Genomic DNA, 21,290 nt, shown 5'->3' with positions numbered 1-21,290 from the left:
GAGTTTGTGTCTGTGGGTTGATGTGTGGGTCTGAACAAGGTACGTTTTCATTACAACAAAAATACTCATGATTGATATTTGAAGTGTTTAATTTTTTTAATGTCCTTTTGTCGGTGTTTGGTATGTGCTGTATGCTGTTGAGATGTCCATGGGTGTGTTGTTACCAAGCAGCTAGCTAGCGCTTGCCAAGCCAGCCGTTCCTTATCAACGGTTTCTCACGGAGTGCTTGCTTGAGTGCTTGAGCCACTTGGCAAGCGCTTTACAAGAAACTTGGTAACTGAACACACCCGAGATTCATGACATGGCGATGAGGACAAACAACGATAGCATCATTATTTCAGCCATATCGATGAATTTGTCCCTCAAGGGGTGGGGTAGGAGGAGGCAGGGGAAGTGGTGAGGTGGGAGGAGGGACCCAACGTTGCCCGGCAATGCCTGGTACCCCTGCTAGTAGATATCGAGATGGATGTGTCAGTGGAGGGTATTCTCGTAAAATCTTATTCTTATCCAGAAATCAAATTCGTATATCAGGGGGATATTTAACGATTAAGTGCATACTGATGCCAAACTTCCCTCATGTACACAAAAAAATAGGACTGCTTGTCCTGAAGCTCACCTACATCAGGAGCAACAGCCACTCTAACCAAGTCACTCAAAAAACCGTCCGTATACTCCCTTAACGAGCGCAGATTTTGATGGGGGTCAATACACTTTGGTACATCACAGTTGATGAAGGAACTGTTTCTGTAGTTTTGGAGAAGAGAGCAAATACCTATTTGGGGGTCAACCCCCCCCCCCGTGTAGACCCCCTGAATGAGCGCAGATTTTGATGCGGTCAATACACCTTCGCTCGGCCTCAGATATGAAGCTTGTGGCCAAGTTTAATTGAAATCGTTTGTTTGGTTCAAGCGATAATGACTGAAGTGTTTACTGACTCACCCACTCGCTCACCTAATGGACACTGCCCGATCACATAAGCTCACCTGACTAAAGTCCAGGTGAGCTAAAAATGGCGGAATAGTGAACCCACCCTAACTTTTATGCATAATCGATTGTTCCTCCTTATCTTCCCTCCCAATGTTCCTGTTATGTTTCCTCTCCTTGAGAATGTAAATGTACAGCACAGTACAAGATCCCCAGCTCTGATAGTTGGTGGCCAGATACTCCAGATCGTGTGTTTTAGAAGCATTCATAAATACCTTTGGGCCTTTGTGTTTCATGACTTAGTAAGCTGTCAAAGTGGTCGAGTTCAGAGCAGCAATCTATGGTTTTTGAGCAGGATCAGAATGGTATCAAGTACAGTTTGTCTCCAAATTTGCTGGTTTACCAGTTGTTCCTGATTTTCTGTGCTCTTTGGTAAAATCTTTTGATGTTGACAATTCAATATGGGTGGGTTTGTTCAGCTTGTGTGTGCACTCTCCCTGGGTTTTGCACATCTTCAGGGAGATTTCCTTGGTTTCACTCACTTGCAGCTGGAGCCTCCGCCTTTCTAACCCCATTAACTCGTTGGCATTCATATCATGCCAATATTTTGCCATTAATGCATCCAAGCTGTGCTTTCCTTTAGTTTGGTGTTTGTGGAGAACCTACAGAACAAGTGTTAAGAGGAACTGCAGGTATATTGGAAGCTTGCATTGAAATCGTCTTCTCTTACCTCCATCACCGATTATGTTTTCACTCCTGTCTGACTTTGTCTGTCTGTTTGTCTGTGAGCAGGATATCTCAAAAAGTTATGAACGGATTCGGACAAAATTTTGTTGACAAGTTGGGGGGTATGACAAGGACAAATTGATGAGATTTTGTGAAGATCTGGAGCCGGATGCTAGAATTTTAAGATTGATTCTTCACCATTGAGTGAATAGCCTGGTGGTGGTTTAATAGTTAAGGTGGCTGGCTTAAGATCCTCGGGTCTTGAGTTTGAGCCCCTGTCGTGCCGCTGAAACAATACCACGTGGGGTTGACTTGGCCTGTCATCCTTCCGAGGTCAGCATAATGAGTGCCAGCTTCCTGGTAATAGGGGGTACTGCATCACGGGCACAGCTACGCTTCCAGAAAATGATGCAACCAACAACCACAGGCTGCATATGAAACAGCAACAACCATTGAGAGATAAGGCCAAAAACGATGTAGCGCGATATCTCAAAAAGTTATCGATGGATTCGGAGAAACTTGGTGGACAGGTTGGGTGTGTGACAAGAACAAACCGATTAGATGTTGGTGCATGACAAACGGCCTATCAGTGGATACAAAACGTAAACTGTTCAGCCTGGCAGAGATATGCGCTCAACTGAGTTGCACTCAAGTTTAATATGGTGGTTCAAGGTTTATGTTGACTCGCCATTTTCCTGTAGAACATGTCAAAATCTGTGTTCAATGCTGGAATTGTGTGCAAGTTGATGTTGTCTACCTCTCATATGCAGGAAGTGACATCAACTATGTTCATAGCATTCTCATTAAAGCCAATATGGAAGCCAACATAGTCACAGCACATATATGTTGTGGAGCAGAGGTGCATCATTGTGTGATGGAGAGCGTCAAAGCAGCTGAAATTAACAGGAGACTTCACAATTTGGTGATGTTTCACGTCCTCGCGTACTTGTGTGTTAGTACTGTAATGAGTTCAAAATTAGCCGTTAATTGGTTAGCGATCTTGAACCTTCTCACATGTAGCCAACTGCTGTCATTCAAGCAAATATTAAACGCGTGTTGGACAGTTAATTTTGGAGAATTGCCAGGTTACTATGAGTGAAGGGCTGACAGGAGAGAGATGGGAGAGGGGTGGGAGATAGGTAAATACACTCATCTCGAAGCTATTTAGCCTGGCTTCAAATCTCTGACCCAGATATACATTGTCATCCGAGTGTTTAATGGACAGGGTGATTCATCAATGTGTGTGCTGTCCCTCGGATGGACGTTAAACTGGGCGTCTCGTCTACCGGTATTAGTCGGGGGACGTTAAAGATCCCATCGTGTCCTTCGCGAAGAGTCGGCAAGCCATCGCCGGCACCATGAACAAATTCAAATTACTATCCTAACCAGCAGGGGGTGCTGCATCAGCGGCACAGCCGCACTCCCAACAATGGTGCAAACCAGCAGCCACAGGCTGCACACAAAATGATAACCTATGAGTGAAATTGCATAATAATTATTAAGTGGAAGACCAAGAAGGAAAGCCTGGCATTGGCTTAGTGGTGAGGGTGGCTGGCTTGGGATCCTTGGGTTCTGAGCTCGAGCCCCGTCGGCCGCTGAATTGACACCAGGTGGGGTTGACTCAGCCTGTCATCCTTCTGAGGTCGGTGAAATGAGCACCATTATACTGGTAAAAGGGGCACTGCATCAGTGTCATAGCTGCGTCCCTAACCAATGATGAAACCAGCAACCTGAAGGCTGCACACGAGAGTGAGTAAGTGACCAAGAAGGAACCCGAAGAAGTGAAGGGCAAAGATAGAGCCCTCAGGAGGAACCTGGATAGGATTGGGTTTCAGCCACTACGCCACCACCCTCAAACCCATCCAGGCACAGCCAAGTGAGATTTAGAGAAAAATTTCTGCAATAATTCACTTCTCCTTGGAGAGATGGATAATGAAAGAGAGAGGAATAGAGTGAATGAAAAGGAAAGAGAAGAAAAAGCAAGAATTACAATGAAGAAAGAGAATTCTGAAAAAAAATTAGAAAGGAACAAAGAACAAAGATGTTGGGAAGAACCCAAATCGATAGATTTCATCAGTTACTCGCCAGGCTCAAATGCAGCAACACGTACAAGCTACCAGAGTAAGTGTCAGTGCTAGACGTGTGGAAACGTTGGTTCTCTCTTGAAATTCTCACTTTGAAAGGGAGGGAGATTACATCTAGAAGATTGTGACATGAGACTTTGGGTCCATCATTTCATGCAAAAGTTGCATGATTTTTCAGCCACCTGCTAGTAAGCTTTCAGGAAGTGTTTTGATACCTTTACTGTTTATTTAATGTGGAATTTCGCGAATGTGGTAAAACAATTGATGCCCAGCTTATTATTACATTGACGTGAGCAATGCACACATGACAGCCAGAGGTATGCTCTCTCAGAACCAGACTTTACCGCATGATAATGCTTGGCTTTGCACAGCGAATGTGACCCTTACTATTCAAGCAGAGATGGGTTGGAAAATTTTAATTCATCCCCCATACAGTCCAAACTTGTCACCTTGTGACTTTCATTTCTTTGCACCACTCAAAGAACATCTGGTTGGTGTTGAGTTTATGAATAACAAGGACGTCACTATCCGTGTTGTAAAATGGTTGCGTAGCCTTCCCAAACATTACTACGGCATGCGGTTGGCATCAAGGCACGATCTCATTAATAGGACAAGCATGCGAGTGGTGGAGCAGGAGAACACCTTGAGATAGAGGGGAGGTTTCGTCAACTCCACAGTGCTTTAAAAAAAAAAAATTCTGCACTAAAAGTCGACATTGACCTTTATGCTCCAGTTTGTTTTTATTTATTATAGTTATTTTTTTTGTTGTTGTTTTGTTCTGTTCACAGTATTGTGCTGCAAATACCCCCAGAAGTGATTGACTACCTGCATGACGATGGGACGTTGGTGCTTCCAATCAGGTGACTCCAGCATGTACATACTTTATTACTTCTTTGAAGTATCAGTGGAGTTTTTCAGGAAAATATTTGTCTTTATTATAAGAGTAAAATAAAGCTGAAATTGATGTACATCTCGTTCCATTAATGCTTCCGTTTTTCAAACTTATTTTCTTCCTGTAAACTGTGAATATATGGCAAGGTGAAGCAATTAAAGTGTATTGATCAGTAAGCAAATAGGGCTGGCAAGATGGCTTCGAGGTGCTATCAAGTTGCCCATGCCCAAACAGGATTCTAAACGGGGTAGGGATGGAGGCGGCAAAAATGCATGTGGTGTCTTCTGTCATGGAGCCGGCAAGATGGGAGAAACATTTCGCATTTATTGCCACATCTGATGCAATTTAAATGCTCTAATGGCAGCGAGGTGCTCCATTTGAAACTGTTTGTTCGATAGATGTAGCTTTTTGATGCCTTGGGCCCATAATAAAAAAATTGTATTGCTCTCAAAGCCGGTGACCAAATGCAAATTAATAGCAGGGTGCACACTCACCTTTGAGCTGCCTTACCTGGGTTTGAATCTCGACCCAGCTCGAAACGGTCACTCTGGTGTTTCACATGCAGGGCAACGCATCAATGTGTGTGCCGTCCATCGGTTGGACGTTAAGCTGGGGAACCTTCCTTCGTCGTTTATGCCTTATGGACATTAAGGATCCCACTCTCTCTTTAGTGAAGAGTAGACGAGTTGTCATCAAATTCCTGTCACCTTCAGGTGAACAGCAGCCTTGGCCAAGCGATTCGTGAAAGACTTGGGCCAAAAACGTTTCCTTTCCGATAAGGTGTTCCGCAGTTTGGCTGATTTGATAATTGGATTTTTTTAATGTAGATAGGACTGACTCTTTTGTTTTTTAGAAACTTATGAACCATGCTATATTTTCCAGAAATGATTGTCCATCCCGTCATGAGGACGAGACGGAGGAGGTATGTATTTGATGATTGTCAACTTGCCATAGGTGAGATGTATCCTGTCACAGGATAGTGGTCCCTTTTAACAAAATGGGAAAGAGCTAATAAATGGATGTAAAATAGTCTGGTGGTAAAATTGGACTTTTGGTCAAAACTTTTGTTGAGCATTACATCGAGATAATACATTTGTTTCTCCCGAAAAAAAAAAATTGACGAATATATTTTATCCCCGTGAGTACGCCGATTATTCCCCAAGTTGTCTTTTCCATTTCTCTATGCTTCTTCGCAGTTTGCCCCAAATTATATTGACAAATCGAATATTATTTTGTCAGGGATTAAAAAAAAAAAAAGATTATTTATTTACAAACCTTTAAAAATATAGATGGAACAGTGCAAAGCATATTTATCCAGTAGCTGCCTGCATCCAAGCCCAATTGCATTTCGATACCTATCCTTACCCTCGCTCATCCCCGAAGGGACTACAGAGGCTGTTGTAATATGTGTCTTTGCACACTTGTGCTCATGCAGGCCTATCTACTTCAAGAATGATTGCTCATTTTTGGAACGACTGCAATCTATATATCCCAGTTCGGATTTGCATTCTTATATTCTCGGTCTTGTTACCTGCACCACCGAAGGTGGATGCACGTTATGTTTTCATCCGTCTTGTTTGTCTGTCTGTCTGTCTTTCTGTGAGCAAGATATCGCAAAAAGTTGAGGATGGATTCTGACGAAATTTGGTGGACAGCTTCGGCGTGTGACAATGACGAATTGCTTCGATTGCGGTGAAGATCCGGGTTGCATGTCGCGGCTCAGGAGGAGAGGAGAGGGCATTGCACTGGATTTCAACTGCACATGAAACCACAAAGTGGTCAAATATATCACGATATCTCAAAAAGTTATGGACGGATTCAGACGAAACTTGGTGGACGAGTTGGGTGTGTAACAAGGCTGAATTGCTTTGATTGTGGTGAAGTTCCAGTCACATGTCACGGTTCAGGAGGAGAGGAGAGGGCGTGACTCTGCCGCAGGCAGTTCGTGGCTATGGTGTGGTATCAAGAGCGAAGTCGACAGCACTCTCTCGTGGTGGAATCCGAGCTTCTCCTCAACTTCCGCCAATCGCACCTGCCTTTATCTCTCCAGCCACCACCATCACCCATGATGTGCCTTTCTCTCCCCTCTGTCATGATTGGTGTAAGGTCCAGTTTGATGGATGCAGGACCACTCCGCCGGCACTTGTTGCAGAGGAGCTGCAGATGGACGGTGTTGCACAGTGAGATTTCCCATCAAGTTAGTGCTTGATGGCTGAGCAAAGTCTTAAAAGAACAAAATGGAGAGATTTACAAACGGTAGAATATAATACAAAGCCTCACAGGGATGGTGATATTTAGATACACATATTAGGAATGATGGATGCCTTGTATCTATTACCGCTTTTTTCGGTGGATAAGTCAATACCTTTTCGTGAACTGCTGCCAAAGCCTGAGCTTTTCAGCATTCTTAGTCATGCTATGTGTTGGTATAGGAGCCATGGTACTTAGTCATTCTCTCTCTCTCTCTCTCTCTCTCTCTCTGTCTCTGTCTCTGTCTCTGTCTCTGTCTCTGTCTCTGTCTCTGTCTCTGTCTCTGTCTCTGTCTCTGTCTCTGTCTCTGTCACACTTCCGGCAACAGTAAGTCTGGCACACTCAGCAGAAGGGTTGACATGCATATGCTTAGTCTTTTCAGCATGAGTATTATGAGCCCAATAGACTTCGCAGCAGTTTCAACCTTGTGAAGTATAATTCAGCTTCGCTTAACATGCCTGAGAGGAACGTGACGTCATCAGCAAAGTCGATGTTAGAAATGTGCTGGGCTGGATATCTGAAACTTCTACACAGGGAGAGAGTTAAACCATCCCATTCTTCAATCACAGTTATTAGGGCATAGTCCAATTCAATGGTAACCAGGTAAGGAGCGAGCGGGTCACCTTGAAGAACTCCATTGTCGATCTCTCCTTCAGGCAGTAATACTACTGCAGAGGTATCTTCAACCATAATTTGTATGACCTTCACAATCAACTTAGGGATGCCATATGCATGTAGAATTTTGAAAAGTTTATTCCTGACAATGAAGTCGAAGGTTTTCTTGAAGTCTATGAAGAAGATAGCAGCTTCTTTTTGGTGGTTACACACTTCCTCAATGATGCACCCGAGAGCAAGGATCTTAGAACATGTAGATTGAAGGGGCCTAAAACCATGTTGATTTGGGTGTTGGATCTTTTCTAATGCAGGGTGAATTCTGTAAAGGAGGAGGTGACTGTAGGTTTTTGCTCCTGTTGGTTCACGAAAAAATAAGTGACCACTATATTCGTTATTGGTGTGTGTCTGTCTGTCTGTCTGTCTGTCTGTCTGCCTGTCCCGAGCATAGCTCCGTGGGTTTTGATCCAATCCTGATGAAATTTTGGTGGGAGGTTTGTATCATGATCTAGTTGTGTTTTCCTGAGAATGGGCGTGGTGCGCCCATTATGGGCGGAGCCACGCCCAAAAAACGTGTTTTTAGGGGGTAGCCGATTTCAATTTGCATCTTCTCCTAGGGGGTTTGTCAAATCTGACGGGTTTCAGTATTTAGTTAGCCCAATGGCACCTGCATAGCCCCACGCAGCTCGATTTTTCATTTTCATCCCAGGGTCAAGGTCACAAGGTCACGAACTTAGAAAATTGCGAATTTTGACATAAAAATCCATCTTCTCCGAGGGGGTTTGTCGAATCTGGCAGGGTTTTCGGTATTTGGTTAGCCCAATGGCACCTGCATAGCCCCACGGAGCTCGATTTTTAATTTTCGTCACAAGGTCACTAACTTAGAAAATTGCGAATTTTGACATAAAAATCAGACGACCGCCCAAACTTTGAGAGCTCGGATGACAATATTTTTTATGCATAATCTTGATGTCATTCCCCACCTAAAGTCTTGAAACCATTTTGCTCCATCTCGAACACCTTGCCCGTGGTGCCCCCTTCAAGTTTGTTTTTACGCTGATTTCATCAAAGTATGGATAATCCGAGGAGTGCGAAATGCCATATAGCCTATATGACGTTATATTGTTCCTGAAATGTTCCAGAGGAAGTTTTGCACCAAAGTTCATAATCCTTGACCTTTGACCTTTAAAGTTCACAAAGGTCAAATTTTCAAAGTTGTGGGAATCAAACCGGGTTTTCGACCTTCTTCGATGAACTAACACCACTAACCTATAGCACGTATCCTGTTTCCTTATTTTAATGTCCACAACATTGTTTTGTGACCTTTAAAGGTTATGCAAAAGTCAAATTTTGAAAGTTGTTGAACGAAACCGGGTTTTCGACATTTTGCAGCTAATAACCTGTCACTCGTACCACATCATGTTGATCATTTTTATAACTTGGTCAAACATTATCACATTGTCTCATCCTTGACTTCTGAAACAATCAACATCGTCAAATACCTCTCGTGAACCATCGTCGTCTTCAGACTTGTTTGAGTTAAACTTATTCCACGGGAAGCATTAGATTCCCTTTCTTGGGTGTTGGTACAATCGACATGTTATAATGGGGGGATGCATTCCCAGGGCACATTTTCGGTCACCCGAATGTAACTTTAACCTCACTGAACAACATTGTTTTTTTTTTTTTGCATCCACTTATCATGGTGACACGATCAGATTTTTTTTGAGGATTCTCGAGCCTGCTTTTTTCTTCTTTTTTTGTCCCAGCCTGCTTTCCCCCATTCTGGAGGGCACTTTTCTTGGTAATCTTCACTGCAGAATTTCAACAAGACTTTTCTGAACTTCAGAAGTTGCCAAACTTCAACCAGAATACCATTGAGACCGGGTGCTTTTCCAAGTTTCATTTGTTTCATTGCCGTGTCAAGTTCTGCTGATGAAAAGATCCCACCAATAATGTTGGAGTTGACCTCAGAAATGACATTGATTGGATTGTTGAGTAGGCTAGTATCAGAAGAGAGTAGTTTTTTTGGAAATTCGTTTTCCAGGAATCTAAGCGATCCTCACCTTGGATAAAAACGCTTTTAGATTTCTTTCCAGAAAGAAGTTTCACTAGATTCCAGGCATTAACAGAGTGCGCTGGTTGATTCCCCTTTATCAAAGCCCTCCCCAGTATCTTGTGAAACTGTATCTGCAACACAAGCTGCACTTTGTGATATGTATAATGAAGCCCAGGAAAAGCAGTCTCAGGTTATGCACTGAGGACAGCATCATGAGCAGCATTTACTTCAGCAGTTCCTTGAACACTAATTTTAACAGGTTTTCAGAGTGGCAATATAGTCGAACCAACTTTATTGCATCTGGAAACAAAATCTTTTCTTTATATGTGCTTGACTGATATCTTTCTAATATGTCCCATGTAGGAGAGATTTGATTTTTAAATTTTATTTAGGAGGTATATGAGGATTGGCAGAGACAATATCCCAATGAAGTCGAGACCTGTTTATGTTCTTTTTTGATCTGATTCTAAGCCTTAAATTTGCGCAAACGATTCTGTGATCAGAGCTGATAGGGTCTGATGAGGAATGAGGTTGAGAATCCATGCTACTGTTACTCCGTCTTTTATGACCGGATGAAATCAATTTGAGATGTGGTTTTGTTTGAAGCACAGAATGTCCAGGGTCTTGATTTGGGTTTTTGAAAGAGAATGTTGATTATTAAAATGTCCTGCTGATCCTTTTAATAACCAACATTCTACATATTGGAGACAAATATTAAACAACGATGCCTGGTGTTGGCTTAATGGTTAGGGTGGTGGGTTTGGGATCCTCGGATCCTGAGTTCAAATCCCACTCGGCTGTTGAATTAATACCAGGTGGGGTAGACTCTACCTGTCATCCTTCTGAGGTCAGCAAAATGAGTGCCAGCATGCTGGTATCCTGTGTTGGAGTGGTGACCTGTCCAGGATTGTGCCCATAGCCAAGGAGACTGCTTAAGCAGCACCAACGCTCTGCACAGAGAATGGTCCCAATGGATGGATGGATTAAAGAACATGAATGAAATGCACAAATGGACAATTCAATGAACAGTCACAGGGGTACTGAGCAAAATGTCTGGTCGAGATTTTTTTGTCAGGACGGGGGAGGTGTGGGTGTGGAGTGTATAGGGAGGGAGATCAGGCCTTTGTGCCTTGGATGGACTGCTCAAATAATTTATGGGCTAGGAAGGCAAATGGGCTTTCGAGCTTTCTGGCGAGTCGCGTGGGGAATCTGGCCCTGATCGGGCTTTGGGGTGAGTCGAGCGGCGCATCTGAAATCGAGTAATCTCCGATTGAGCTATCAAATTGCTGTGTGGCGAATCTGGAGCGGAGACGTCATCACTGAGGCGCCAAGGTATTGTACGATCGGAGCACCAGGGATTCATACGAATAGTGTATTGCATTTGTACGAAGACAAATCCTGTGATGAGAAAACAAAGAAGTCTAATCATGGCTCCAAATCTGGGTGGACAAACATTGAGTGCTTGTATTACAATGTGTCATGTGTTAATGCTTATTAAGGAGTCGTGAACTGCATGAAAATCTCATCTGCTATCAACCAGTGATGACAATGATTCTGCAGCGTGTTTTAAATCCTGTCGGACCCTGACATTCGCAGTTCCGCTACTTGCAGGCCCCGCATATTCACGGGTCATAAAGTGTGACCTGCTTCTACATTCGTGCTGCGTGGGTTTCTTTTTTTTTCTTTTTTTCCCCCCATACTTCAGGACTGGTCTCCTATATCCACTGCCGTTGATATTAATTCAACCTGGGAATTCTTCCACAGAAAACTGTTCTCTCTTATGCACAGATTCACACAACCTCATCTTCAACTATCTTACCAATCCTCCCGCTCTTGGTCCTCTGAATCATGTGGTGAGGCAGTTGCTTTAAAACAACTTGCATTCTCCTTCTGGAAGGCAACCTCAGATCATTCCACAAAGCCCACAATAAGTGTCTGTCTACCCTCAGGAGAGCCAGAAAACAACATCTGTCCATTCTCAAGAATGAACTATATCAGACTTGTCTCCCTCCTCTAAAACCTGGTGATGCCTTGTTAAGTCTGTCTCTGTTGTATGCTCCCTTCCTCCCTTTCCTCATTTCAAATGGCACCACAGTCGACTCCGCTCATGAGAAGGCTGAATGCCTCAGGTCTGTGTTTGCTTCAAAATCTTGTGTCCCTCACCCCTCCCTCTCTGTTCCCATCCTTCCCAGTTGTACCCAATTACTCCTGAATTATGTGTCTTTTGCACCTGAAAATGGGAAAAAAGTTTCTGGCAACCCTCGACTCTGACTTTTCAACGAGATCGGACTGCATCAGCTCACATGTTCTAAAAACCTGCTCTGCTGCTCTTGCACTTCCCCTCTCTCTCTTTCATTTTCACCCTGTCATTTACTATCACTCATCTTCCATCTGCTTGGAAATCGGCCAACATCACAGCATTAAAAAGGTGCAAAAACAGATTCTCTTAACTATAACCTAATTAGCTTACCTCTAATCATCAACAAGGTCATGGAATCCATCATCACAATTGACATAAAATCATCCTTTTCTCCAATAACCTCAGCTTAGGTCACCAGTTCAAATTCAGACCTCATCATTCTACCTTGGACATGCTGCTTCCACTCTCCCAACAATGGTGGAGGCCCTCAATATCAGACATGAGATCAGGGCCATCTCTCTGGACATATCTCGAGCTTTTGATACAGTCTGGCATCCTGCCCTGCTGTGAAAACTGTCTGCCTATGGAATCCAAGGCCAACTCTACTCTTGGATTACTGACTTCCACCCCTCTCGTAGACAATGTATAGCTCTCAACGGAACCCTTTCCTCTCCTCTCCCTGTCAAGGTTGGAGGACCCCCAAGGCAGTGTTCTCGGCTCCATGTTATTCGTAATCTTCATCAATGATGTCACTGACTGGAAAATGCTCTTTATCTCTTAACTGATGACTCCACACTTTGCCATGACATCTCTCATCCTTCTGACAGACAGGCATCAGACTCTCCCCTCTCCTCAGACCTTGACAAAATCACAAACTGGTCGAACACAATTTTGATTATGTATCCATATTGTCCACATTTTGTGTTCTCCCTTTCCCCTTCTCATTACCTGCATCCCTTGTTTGTCCGTCTCCGTCTACTTTTTCCCTCCCCCCTGCTGTTGGTTTTCCCTTTCTCCTGCTGTTCCCTTTGCTGTGTTATGTCATCGCTGTTCTCTGAGCCAAGACCATGTAAAAATGTATATAAATTAAAAATAGATAAATGAATAAATTAAAAAAACAAAACGATTCACGGAATTTTTCAGGAACGTATCCCTCGTGAATGTCGAGGTCCGACATTACTGTACCCTATATGATAACAAACATGTTGAAAAACTGTTTACATTCCTAATTTATCCGAAAGGTCGTCCCACAAAGCAATTCAAATAGATGCACAAAACCGCTCATTAATATTCACTAGCATAACCCGTGCTCTGTGCGACATGTTGGGGTGGGTGTGTTTGAGAAAGGAACTGATGCAGAGTATCAATATTAATTTTACTTTAATGCAGTAAGTGGAATACGATTTCACTGTTTCAGAACCATTTTATTTACTTTTTTTTTGTACCATGCACCTCATATGGTCTTTGAGATAATGTAAGCTGAATATCACGTTACTCGAGCGCAGAACAAAGTCGAAGATAGCGCCACACGAAACCACAAACTCGGAAATAATATATAAGATGACCATGGAAGTACCGTAGCGAGCAATGCATTGAGTGTTAGGGAAGAATTAACACCTCTATTGTTGTGACTGACAGTTTTATGAACTACCATAGTTGATTTTGCTTCTTCTTGCACTCAAAATTGACTCATCTCTGAATGAAGGAAAGAAAAATTGGAAAGTTAGCCAATTCGACTTGTTATGTGCTCCACATTGACTTTTCGGCCAAAAAAAAATACGGTACATATAACGACTCAAATGTAATATCACAATTGATTACTTTACGCTTGTTTTCAGACATTCACGAGGGAGTTAACTAAACTATACTAAGCAATGTTAACCCCGAGAAGTCATTTCCTCAACCATATTTATCAGGGTTTGCACAGTCCTTGAAATTCCTGGAAAAATGAAAAAGCATTTTCCAGTACTGGAAAATTGATAAAATTGTGCAAATTTAAATAATCTACAAGCCCCCCAGTTGGAATTGTTAATGATTTTGGTATCATAAAGAACGTTACCAATTTTATCCTCCCCTAGGAATTTATCATTAAAGCTGAATCCTGAAATGGTTTTGCAGTCCAGTCGGTCAGTCCAGACCATGGAGCGAATCCTAATCCCTTGTCAATGGATTGATTTCATGGTGCAAATTTAGCTGCTAAATAATTCCTGAGCTAATCCCTCCAATATTCTTCTTTCATATCTGCCCCTAATTATGTGTTAATGTCCTCTGGCGTCCGACTTTACACATATACAGTCATTGTAAATCAGTGGCGCTACTGCTGTGCAGATGGTAACTGCGACACACAAGTACAACCCTGTCCTGTACCTATCTCTGTGTTTTCTTCTTGGGACTATGGTGCAGTAATTGGTGTTTATTTTGATCAACACTGCGTCTTGTGGAATCATAATCCATTCCTTTGTTTTTGATCATCATTGGCCTTAGTGATTTTTTAACCATGGCTCCCAAGAGGAAAACTGTTGCTCATAGTGAACCAAGTCCAAAAAAGTCAAGCAAAGTGATGTCCTTGACACAAAGTGGAAGTTTTGGATATGTTTGGTCGAGGCGACAGTGCACGGCGTCACTGAGCAGACATTATGGTGTGAATGAGTAGTCTCCGCCAAGTAAAGAGATGCACAGAAAAAACATAATAGTAGTGAATGCTCTGGTTTTGCACCGCGATCAAGTGTGATTCCGGAAAACCGCTCCAGTTCATGATGCACGAGTTTGCAGGTGAGAGGAAATGTAACCACCTGCGTAAAACAAGGGTTTACTCTAATCCAAAAATCTGCCTCGTTTGTGCAGAGCACAATTTGTTGACTTTTATGAAAATGAAGATAATTATTAATTGCAGTTTACTTCCATGTGAGAGAAGCTGGTAAAATTAATGCTGTCAAAGGTACAACTTGGAATGGTTCTGTGGTATAACATGGTAATGTAGTATATTTTGTCTGTGGGTATACATGTACGGTAAATTACAGAACTATTCAATGGATGGAATAACAGAAAACAAACAGCTTCATTCTTATTCCTGTGATTTATTCCAATGTCACTTGTTACATAAATCATTTGTATTAAAAGTTCTGAAAAACTCCTGGAAATTCGGTCTTCCACGGGTGTATGAACCATGTTTATCCTGGTATTGTTGGTGGTCATCACATCTCTGGTCTATAAAATGATAATTTAATTATACAAATGATGTGGATTTTATAACTTGCATAATATGGATCCAAATTACTGTTGTACAGTATTGTACATTAAAAAATGAAAAAAAAAAAGCCATCTAAATGCTTTCAGCAGCAGATTGTGTTAAAGGCTCATTATAGTAATATTTACGAAATATTCAAATTTATTTTATTCATATTACATTATCTTGTGTATTGCAGCCAGTTAATCCTTTGTCTTCTCCTGCACACAGTGGTCTGATGAAGAGTCAAGTGACGTGCCAACTTTGAGTGTAAGAAACGGGATGTCTTGTGTCACTGTAACTGGGAAGCTTGCACGTCATTTGCATTTCAGTTTTGGTTATAGAAGCTTAGAATCTAAGTCTTTGATACTGCTGTTCATAATACTATTTCAACCCCCACGTTTGAGATGCCAGTCCAATGTCCTCACCACAAGGTCATTGTATGCATAATTTGCTAAGATTTGAGAACAGATACTTTTGGGGCTTTGACAGGTAGATTTTTGTTGGTATTACCTGTTAGTTCAAAGCAAAAGGTGCAAGGGTTGTTTTCTTCTTCTTTTTCTTTTTCCTTCCACAAATTTTAGCTTTTCTTTTTTAATGGATGACCAAATAAATGGTGTCCCGTACACTATCGAACGGGAATTCTTTGATTAGAAAAAAAACAAAACACAAATCTCATTGTGCACTGTCACACACTGGCCTAGTGTGGAGGACGCTGGACTTGAATTCCTCAAATAGAGTTCAAATTCATCCAAAGGTAACAATATTGTGATGTCCAGGCTGATTAACATTGATGCTGGAAAGATGAACTGAACTGGCTTTAACTCACTCAGACTGCATTCAAATTATGGCAGCCTTACGCACGCGAGAACCGAGAGACACGAAAATCTTAGCTCTTGTAAAACCAAGGGGTTTATTTCCCAACACAACACCAAGGGAAGAATGACCCAACGGAGGAATATGCCCGTGGGTTGGGAGGGAAAGAAGGAATGCAATAAATAAATAGATAATTTTATACCAGAAGAACTATAATTTCTATGGCACCACACACAATCACAGATGGGGGACGGGAGGAAACGAGCAACCGGGTGGGCCTTCGTTCCTTGGGTAGGTCGACGGAGGATGACGTCGTGGCAAGCACAACGAGCTAGATGATGAAATGGGCGAGGAATGAAGAAGAGGAAGCAGGCACAACGCTTCTCTCTCCTTGAGGAAATCTCAGACATTGTGCCTGCTCAGGAAATCTCAGACATGCTCGCCTGTTTATACATTTATCGTTTTTAAAAGACGAGTCTAATAATTAATATTTTAAAAAAAGCATTGCAGTGAAGTATAATTATAAAGCAATATATGTATTTGTATATTGTAATCAGTAACAAGAGCGCAAGTGAGCACAATATACGCCCTAACAAGAAGGTATATACAGAATTGTGCTATAACATGGAAAACGGCATCCTGGTTGCCATGGCAACCACTTTAGATGATGAATGTATGTCACTACACACCGTCTCCACAGTCTGTACCTATGTACCAAATGTGAAACGTGAAAGTTGAAAACTTTGGGAGAGTACGGACAGGAACTGATGGAAAACAGCATCCTGGTTGCCATGACAACCACTTTAGATGACGAACGTATGTCGCGACACACCATCTCCACAGTCTGTACCTATGTACCAAATATGAAACGTGAAAGTTGAAAACTTTGGGAGTTAGAGTGGGGACAGGAACGGATGGAAACAGCATGCTGGTTGCCATGACAACCACTTTAGATGACGAACGTATGTCGCGACACACCATCTCCACAGTCTGTACCTATGTACCAAATATGAAACGTGAAAGTTGAAAACTTTGGGAGTTAGAGTACAGACAGACAGACAGACAGACAGACAGACGGACGACCGGTATCACATAATACGCCCCGATATATACATTTTATATATATATATATATATATATATATATATATATATATACATTTTATATATATATATATATATATATATATATATATATATATATATAAAAGTGTGGTAGATAAAAACATTAGAAAGGAAACTAGAGGGGGAGCACTCGGGAGAGTGCAAAATCTCCGCCGCCAATACTGCTGGGTCACTCAAGTGAACCTTGTATCTTATTCATTAAATATGATGTCACAGCTGACAGTTATAGTTCTTTTCTCCAACATTTCTTTGGGGGGGGGGGGGGAGGTTGGAAATCACTTAAAACATGTAGAAATGCAAAAAAAAGAAATTGAAATTTTGTTGAAAAAAAAAAAGTTGCAAAATTTTTTTTTCTCTAACAATTTTTTTTTGGGGGGGGGTGGAAATCACTTAAAACATGTAGAAATGTGAAAAAAAATTTTCTCTAACAATTTTTTTTGGGGGGGGGGACCAAGTCCAAAATCTAATGGCATGAACCTTGGACCATACCTTAACCCCCCCACCAAGTTTCGTCGAAATCCGTCGGAGTTTTTCCGTAATACAAAAAATTTTACATTTTCACGCTGATGCTCACGCCGGGGGTATCGCTATAGCTCTCTGTTTTTCGAACAGGCGAGCTAAAAATAGTGTGGTCGAGAAAACATTAGAAAGGAAACTCGAGGGGGAGCACTCGGGAGAGTGCAAAACCTCCGCCGCCAATACTGCTGGGTCACTCAAGTGAACCTTATATCTTATTCATTAAATATGTCAACAGTGCTGACAGAATTATAGTTCTTTTCTCCATTTTTTTTTGGGGGGGGGGGGGTGGAAATCACTTAAAACATGTAGAAATGCAAAAAAAAGAAATCGAAATTTTGTTAAAAAAAAAGTTGCAAAAAATCTTTTTTCTCTAACTTTTTTTGGGGGGGGGGGGTGGAAATCACTTAAAACACGTAAAAATGCAAAAAAAAAATTTTCTGTAAATTTTTTTTGGGGGGGGGTTGGAAATCACTTAAAACATGTCGAAATGCAAAAAAAAAAAATTCTCTAACAATTTTTTTTGTGGGGGGGGGGGACCAAGTCCAAAATCTAATTGCATGATCCTTGGACCATACCTCACCCCCCCACCAAGTTTCGTCGAAATCCGTCGAGTTTTTCCGTAATACAAAAAATTTAACATTTTCACGCTCACGCCGGGGGTGTCGCTGTAGCTCTGTTCTTCGAACAGGCGAGCTAAAAATTACAGACCTCTACGTGCTTTGTAATTGGGAAAACCTGCAAAATTGGCAGTGTTTCAAATACTTGTTCTCCCCACTGTACATACTGTATGTCACACACATGGACATATCAGACAAATACACGCTTGCCTCATCTAACAAGACTGTTAGACGAGGCAAACACAGCCACTGAGCTTGGGGGAAGTGCCGTCACTTCCCAGGGCACTCTGGGTTCCAGCGACTGTACAATAATGGCACCATGTTTCTCACCGCACTCAGTGGGGCACTTCTTGAAGAGGAATTTCCTCCTCTCAATAGATGCCAACTTATAGGGATTGTCCATGCTCTGAACCTTAAAAATCCTGAACGTCAACTAAGGAAGCATCACATACCATTTTAAAAGTCTTTGGTATGACTATCTGGGTTTGAACTGCCGACCTCCACTCACAGCAGACGCTTTAACCATTACATCCATTACATCACTGAGACTTTTTTTTAATCACATCTCATTTCCCAAGCATTTAAAAGGATTTAATGGACAACCCCCCCCCCCCATTTATTCCATTTGTCTCTTCCCCATCTCACACAGCCCCCTAAGTTTCCAGAGTTTGAGTCTCGTGTTGAAGAAGCAATCGCAGAACTGGGAGGCAGAGTGTTTCCAAAACTGAACTGGAGTTCTCCTAAGGTACAAGCAAAGCATGAAAGCCATTGTTGAATCTCTTTCAAATATTACTTGCAACAAATCTCAACAACTCGGCTATTTTGTGACTTGAATTATCCCCACGCTTTTAAAAAAAAACAAAACAATGGGGTGGTGGGATATTGTAATCTGCTTTCTGTCTGTGTGTCTGTCTGTTCGGCCGTCACACTGTCTCCTAAACAGTTGTGCAGAAATTCACCAAACTTGGTAGTTGTGATCACCACATGGCAAGAAGGTATGAGAGCGGTATCATTTTGGCCCCACCCCCTGCAGCAGGGTCAAAAGATCAAATACCGAAAAATGAAATTGCCGGCACACTTTTAAACGGAACCTTGTATATGCAATCAACATTGATGCGTGAAACATGTGACTATTTTTTGGATTTGACCCCCAGTTCATGCCTCAAGGGGTGGGGACTTAGGACCACAGGGATCAAAACAAGATTAAATTTGTTTTTTTTTTTAACTCAAAATTTGATATTGGGTCATTCCTGGTGGAACTTTTTGCCATCTTTCAACTTTGCTTTAGGTGGGAAGCGTGGGGATTTGCGATGGTGTGCTATCAACTTCACTCCAGTTATCTGATTATATCTTCTTTTTTCGTATGCAACACATGTCTGCAGGTCGCATCATTTTCTGGGGACACAGCTGTGCCACTAATGCAGTGTCCCCTGTATGTTAGAGCAGGAATTTGGAATTTGTTCAGGGTGATGGTGATGGTTCGCCTACTCTTCACAAAGGACACCTTCGGATCTTTAACATACACCAACTAATGCTGGCAGACCGGACGCCCAGCTTAAGAATTATATTTCTCTTAGTTAATGGTTTATACAAAGAAAATGTAATAATTTTATCTGATATGTATATTTTTTAATCATTTGAGGGCAGCAGATTATCTCGATGATCAAACCACGTCTGGAACTCAAACTTCTGTTCCAAAAGGAAAGAACAGAAATATTCATCCAAACTATTTTTTTTTTTTTTTTTTTTTTTTTTTGTATACCTTGGTCGAGGCTCGTATGAGAGCTAACACACAACTCACAGCAAGGAGGCATGAGACAAGAGGGGTGGGAGTGGAAGGGACAAAACATTGGGGAACAGACACAGGTGAACTGTGGAAGGGAGAGGGATGGGGATGGGACGGGGAACATGGCGAGGAGAAGATGGACATTACAGGGACTTTCAGGAAGGAAAGCAGGAGAATTTAAGGAAGTGGGCATGGGTGGATTATCGGGGTAGAAAAGATCGAGGATTTGGGTGGGGGAAGATAAGAGGTGGTGGTGAACAGCTGTTTTGAAAGCCTGGAGGGAAGAATGGGAAAGAATAGAGTGAGGAAGTTTATTCCAAAGGCGGGAAAAAAGAGGAATGAAAGAGTGAAGATGAGCAGTGATTCGTGATTTTGGTAGTTTTACCAGAAGGGGGTTGTTGGCGGACCTTGAGCGCCCTGTGGAAATGTGGTTGGGACAAATCGCAGAGAGAGCAGGGGGGCAAGGCTGGAGAGGAGTCGGTAGAAGACAGAAAGACCACCGACCAACCTGCGGTGATTGAGTGAGAGGCCCAAAGACTCAGCTTCATTGCGGGAGATGCCAATGATCTTAAAAGCCCTGGTTTCGACAGCGTGAAGTCGAGAAAGGTGGGAGGCAGGAGCACCAGCCCAGAGGGGAGAGCAGTACTCCATCAGGCTACGGACAAAAGCTTTGTAAGTAGTCAGGAGCTCAAGAGGGCCGAGGAAGGACTTTGCACGACGGAGGATTCCCAGTCGGCGACTGGCTTTTGAGGCAAGGTTGGAAATGTGACTTTCCCAGGAAAGGTCATGGCAGATAGTGAGACCCAGAAGCTTGAAAGAAAAGACTTCTTCCAGAGGATTGTTGAGAAAGTGGATGGGGGGGTTTTGTAAACGGTCCTTTTGAAGAGACATAGTGAGAGTGTGAGATTTGTGTGGATTGAAAGACATGTTCCACGTGTTGGACCAGTTTGTGATTTTATCCAGATCTGCAGTGAGCGAAGAAGCTGCTGCTTGCCGGTCTGAGGGATGACAGATGGTACGGCAGAGGGTGGAGTCATCGGCAAAGAGAAATAGAGGATTTTCCAGAGAGTCCGAGAGATCATTGATGAAAACCAGAAAAAGAACAGGGCCCAGAACGCTACCTTGAGGAACTCCAGCCTGCACAGGAAGAGGGGATGAAAGAACTCCATTTAGGGCCACACGTTGACTGCGACAGGAGAGGAAGTCTGCGAGCCATGAGTGGAGATGGCCTTGAATACCATGGGAAGAGAGTTTGGTGAGTAGGGCAGGGTGCCAGACTGTGTCAAAAGCACGTGATATGTCCAGGGATACGGCTCGGATTTCCTGTCTGGCATTGAGGACCTCCATCCATTGATGGGAGAGCAGTAGCAGCATATCCAGGGTAGAGTGACCTGGTCTGAAACCAAATTGATGATTGGAAATCAAGCCATTGGAGAAGAGGAAGGATTTCATGTCTGAAGCAATGATGGATTCCATAACCTTGCTGATGATTGGGAGAAGGCTGATTGGTCTGTA

At 42.5% G+C, this 21,290-nt stretch overlaps 1 protein-coding gene and 1 long non-coding RNA gene across 2 annotated transcripts in view; both read left to right on the top strand.

Annotated features, from left to right (window-relative positions):
* Positions 1-21,290, top strand: part of LOC147032641 (uncharacterized) — a 451,936-nt gene that overhangs the window by 93,314 nt on the left and 337,332 nt on the right. The window lies entirely within an intron of this gene.
* Positions 1-21,290, top strand: part of CDC123 (cell division cycle 123) — a 39,480-nt gene that overhangs the window by 9,029 nt on the left and 9,161 nt on the right. The window contains exons 2-5 of the mRNA XM_085870439.1: positions 4,523-4,594; positions 5,509-5,548; positions 15,145-15,183; positions 18,639-18,734. Coding sequence (XP_085726565.1) covers positions 4,523-4,594; positions 5,509-5,548; positions 15,145-15,183; positions 18,639-18,734 — 247 coding nt within the window. The remainder of the gene's footprint in view (positions 1-4,522; positions 4,595-5,508; positions 5,549-15,144; positions 15,184-18,638; positions 18,735-21,290) is intronic.

This window comes from Eptatretus burgeri, chromosome 2 (genome assembly GCF_056783735.1).
Source record: "Eptatretus burgeri isolate ZD-2024b chromosome 2, Ebu_testis_v1, whole genome shotgun sequence".
Lineage (NCBI taxonomy): Eukaryota > Metazoa > Chordata > Myxini > Myxiniformes > Myxinidae > Eptatretus > Eptatretus burgeri.
The sequence above is the reverse complement of the archived record's forward strand: the minus strand, read 5'-3'. Positions and strand labels throughout refer to the sequence as shown.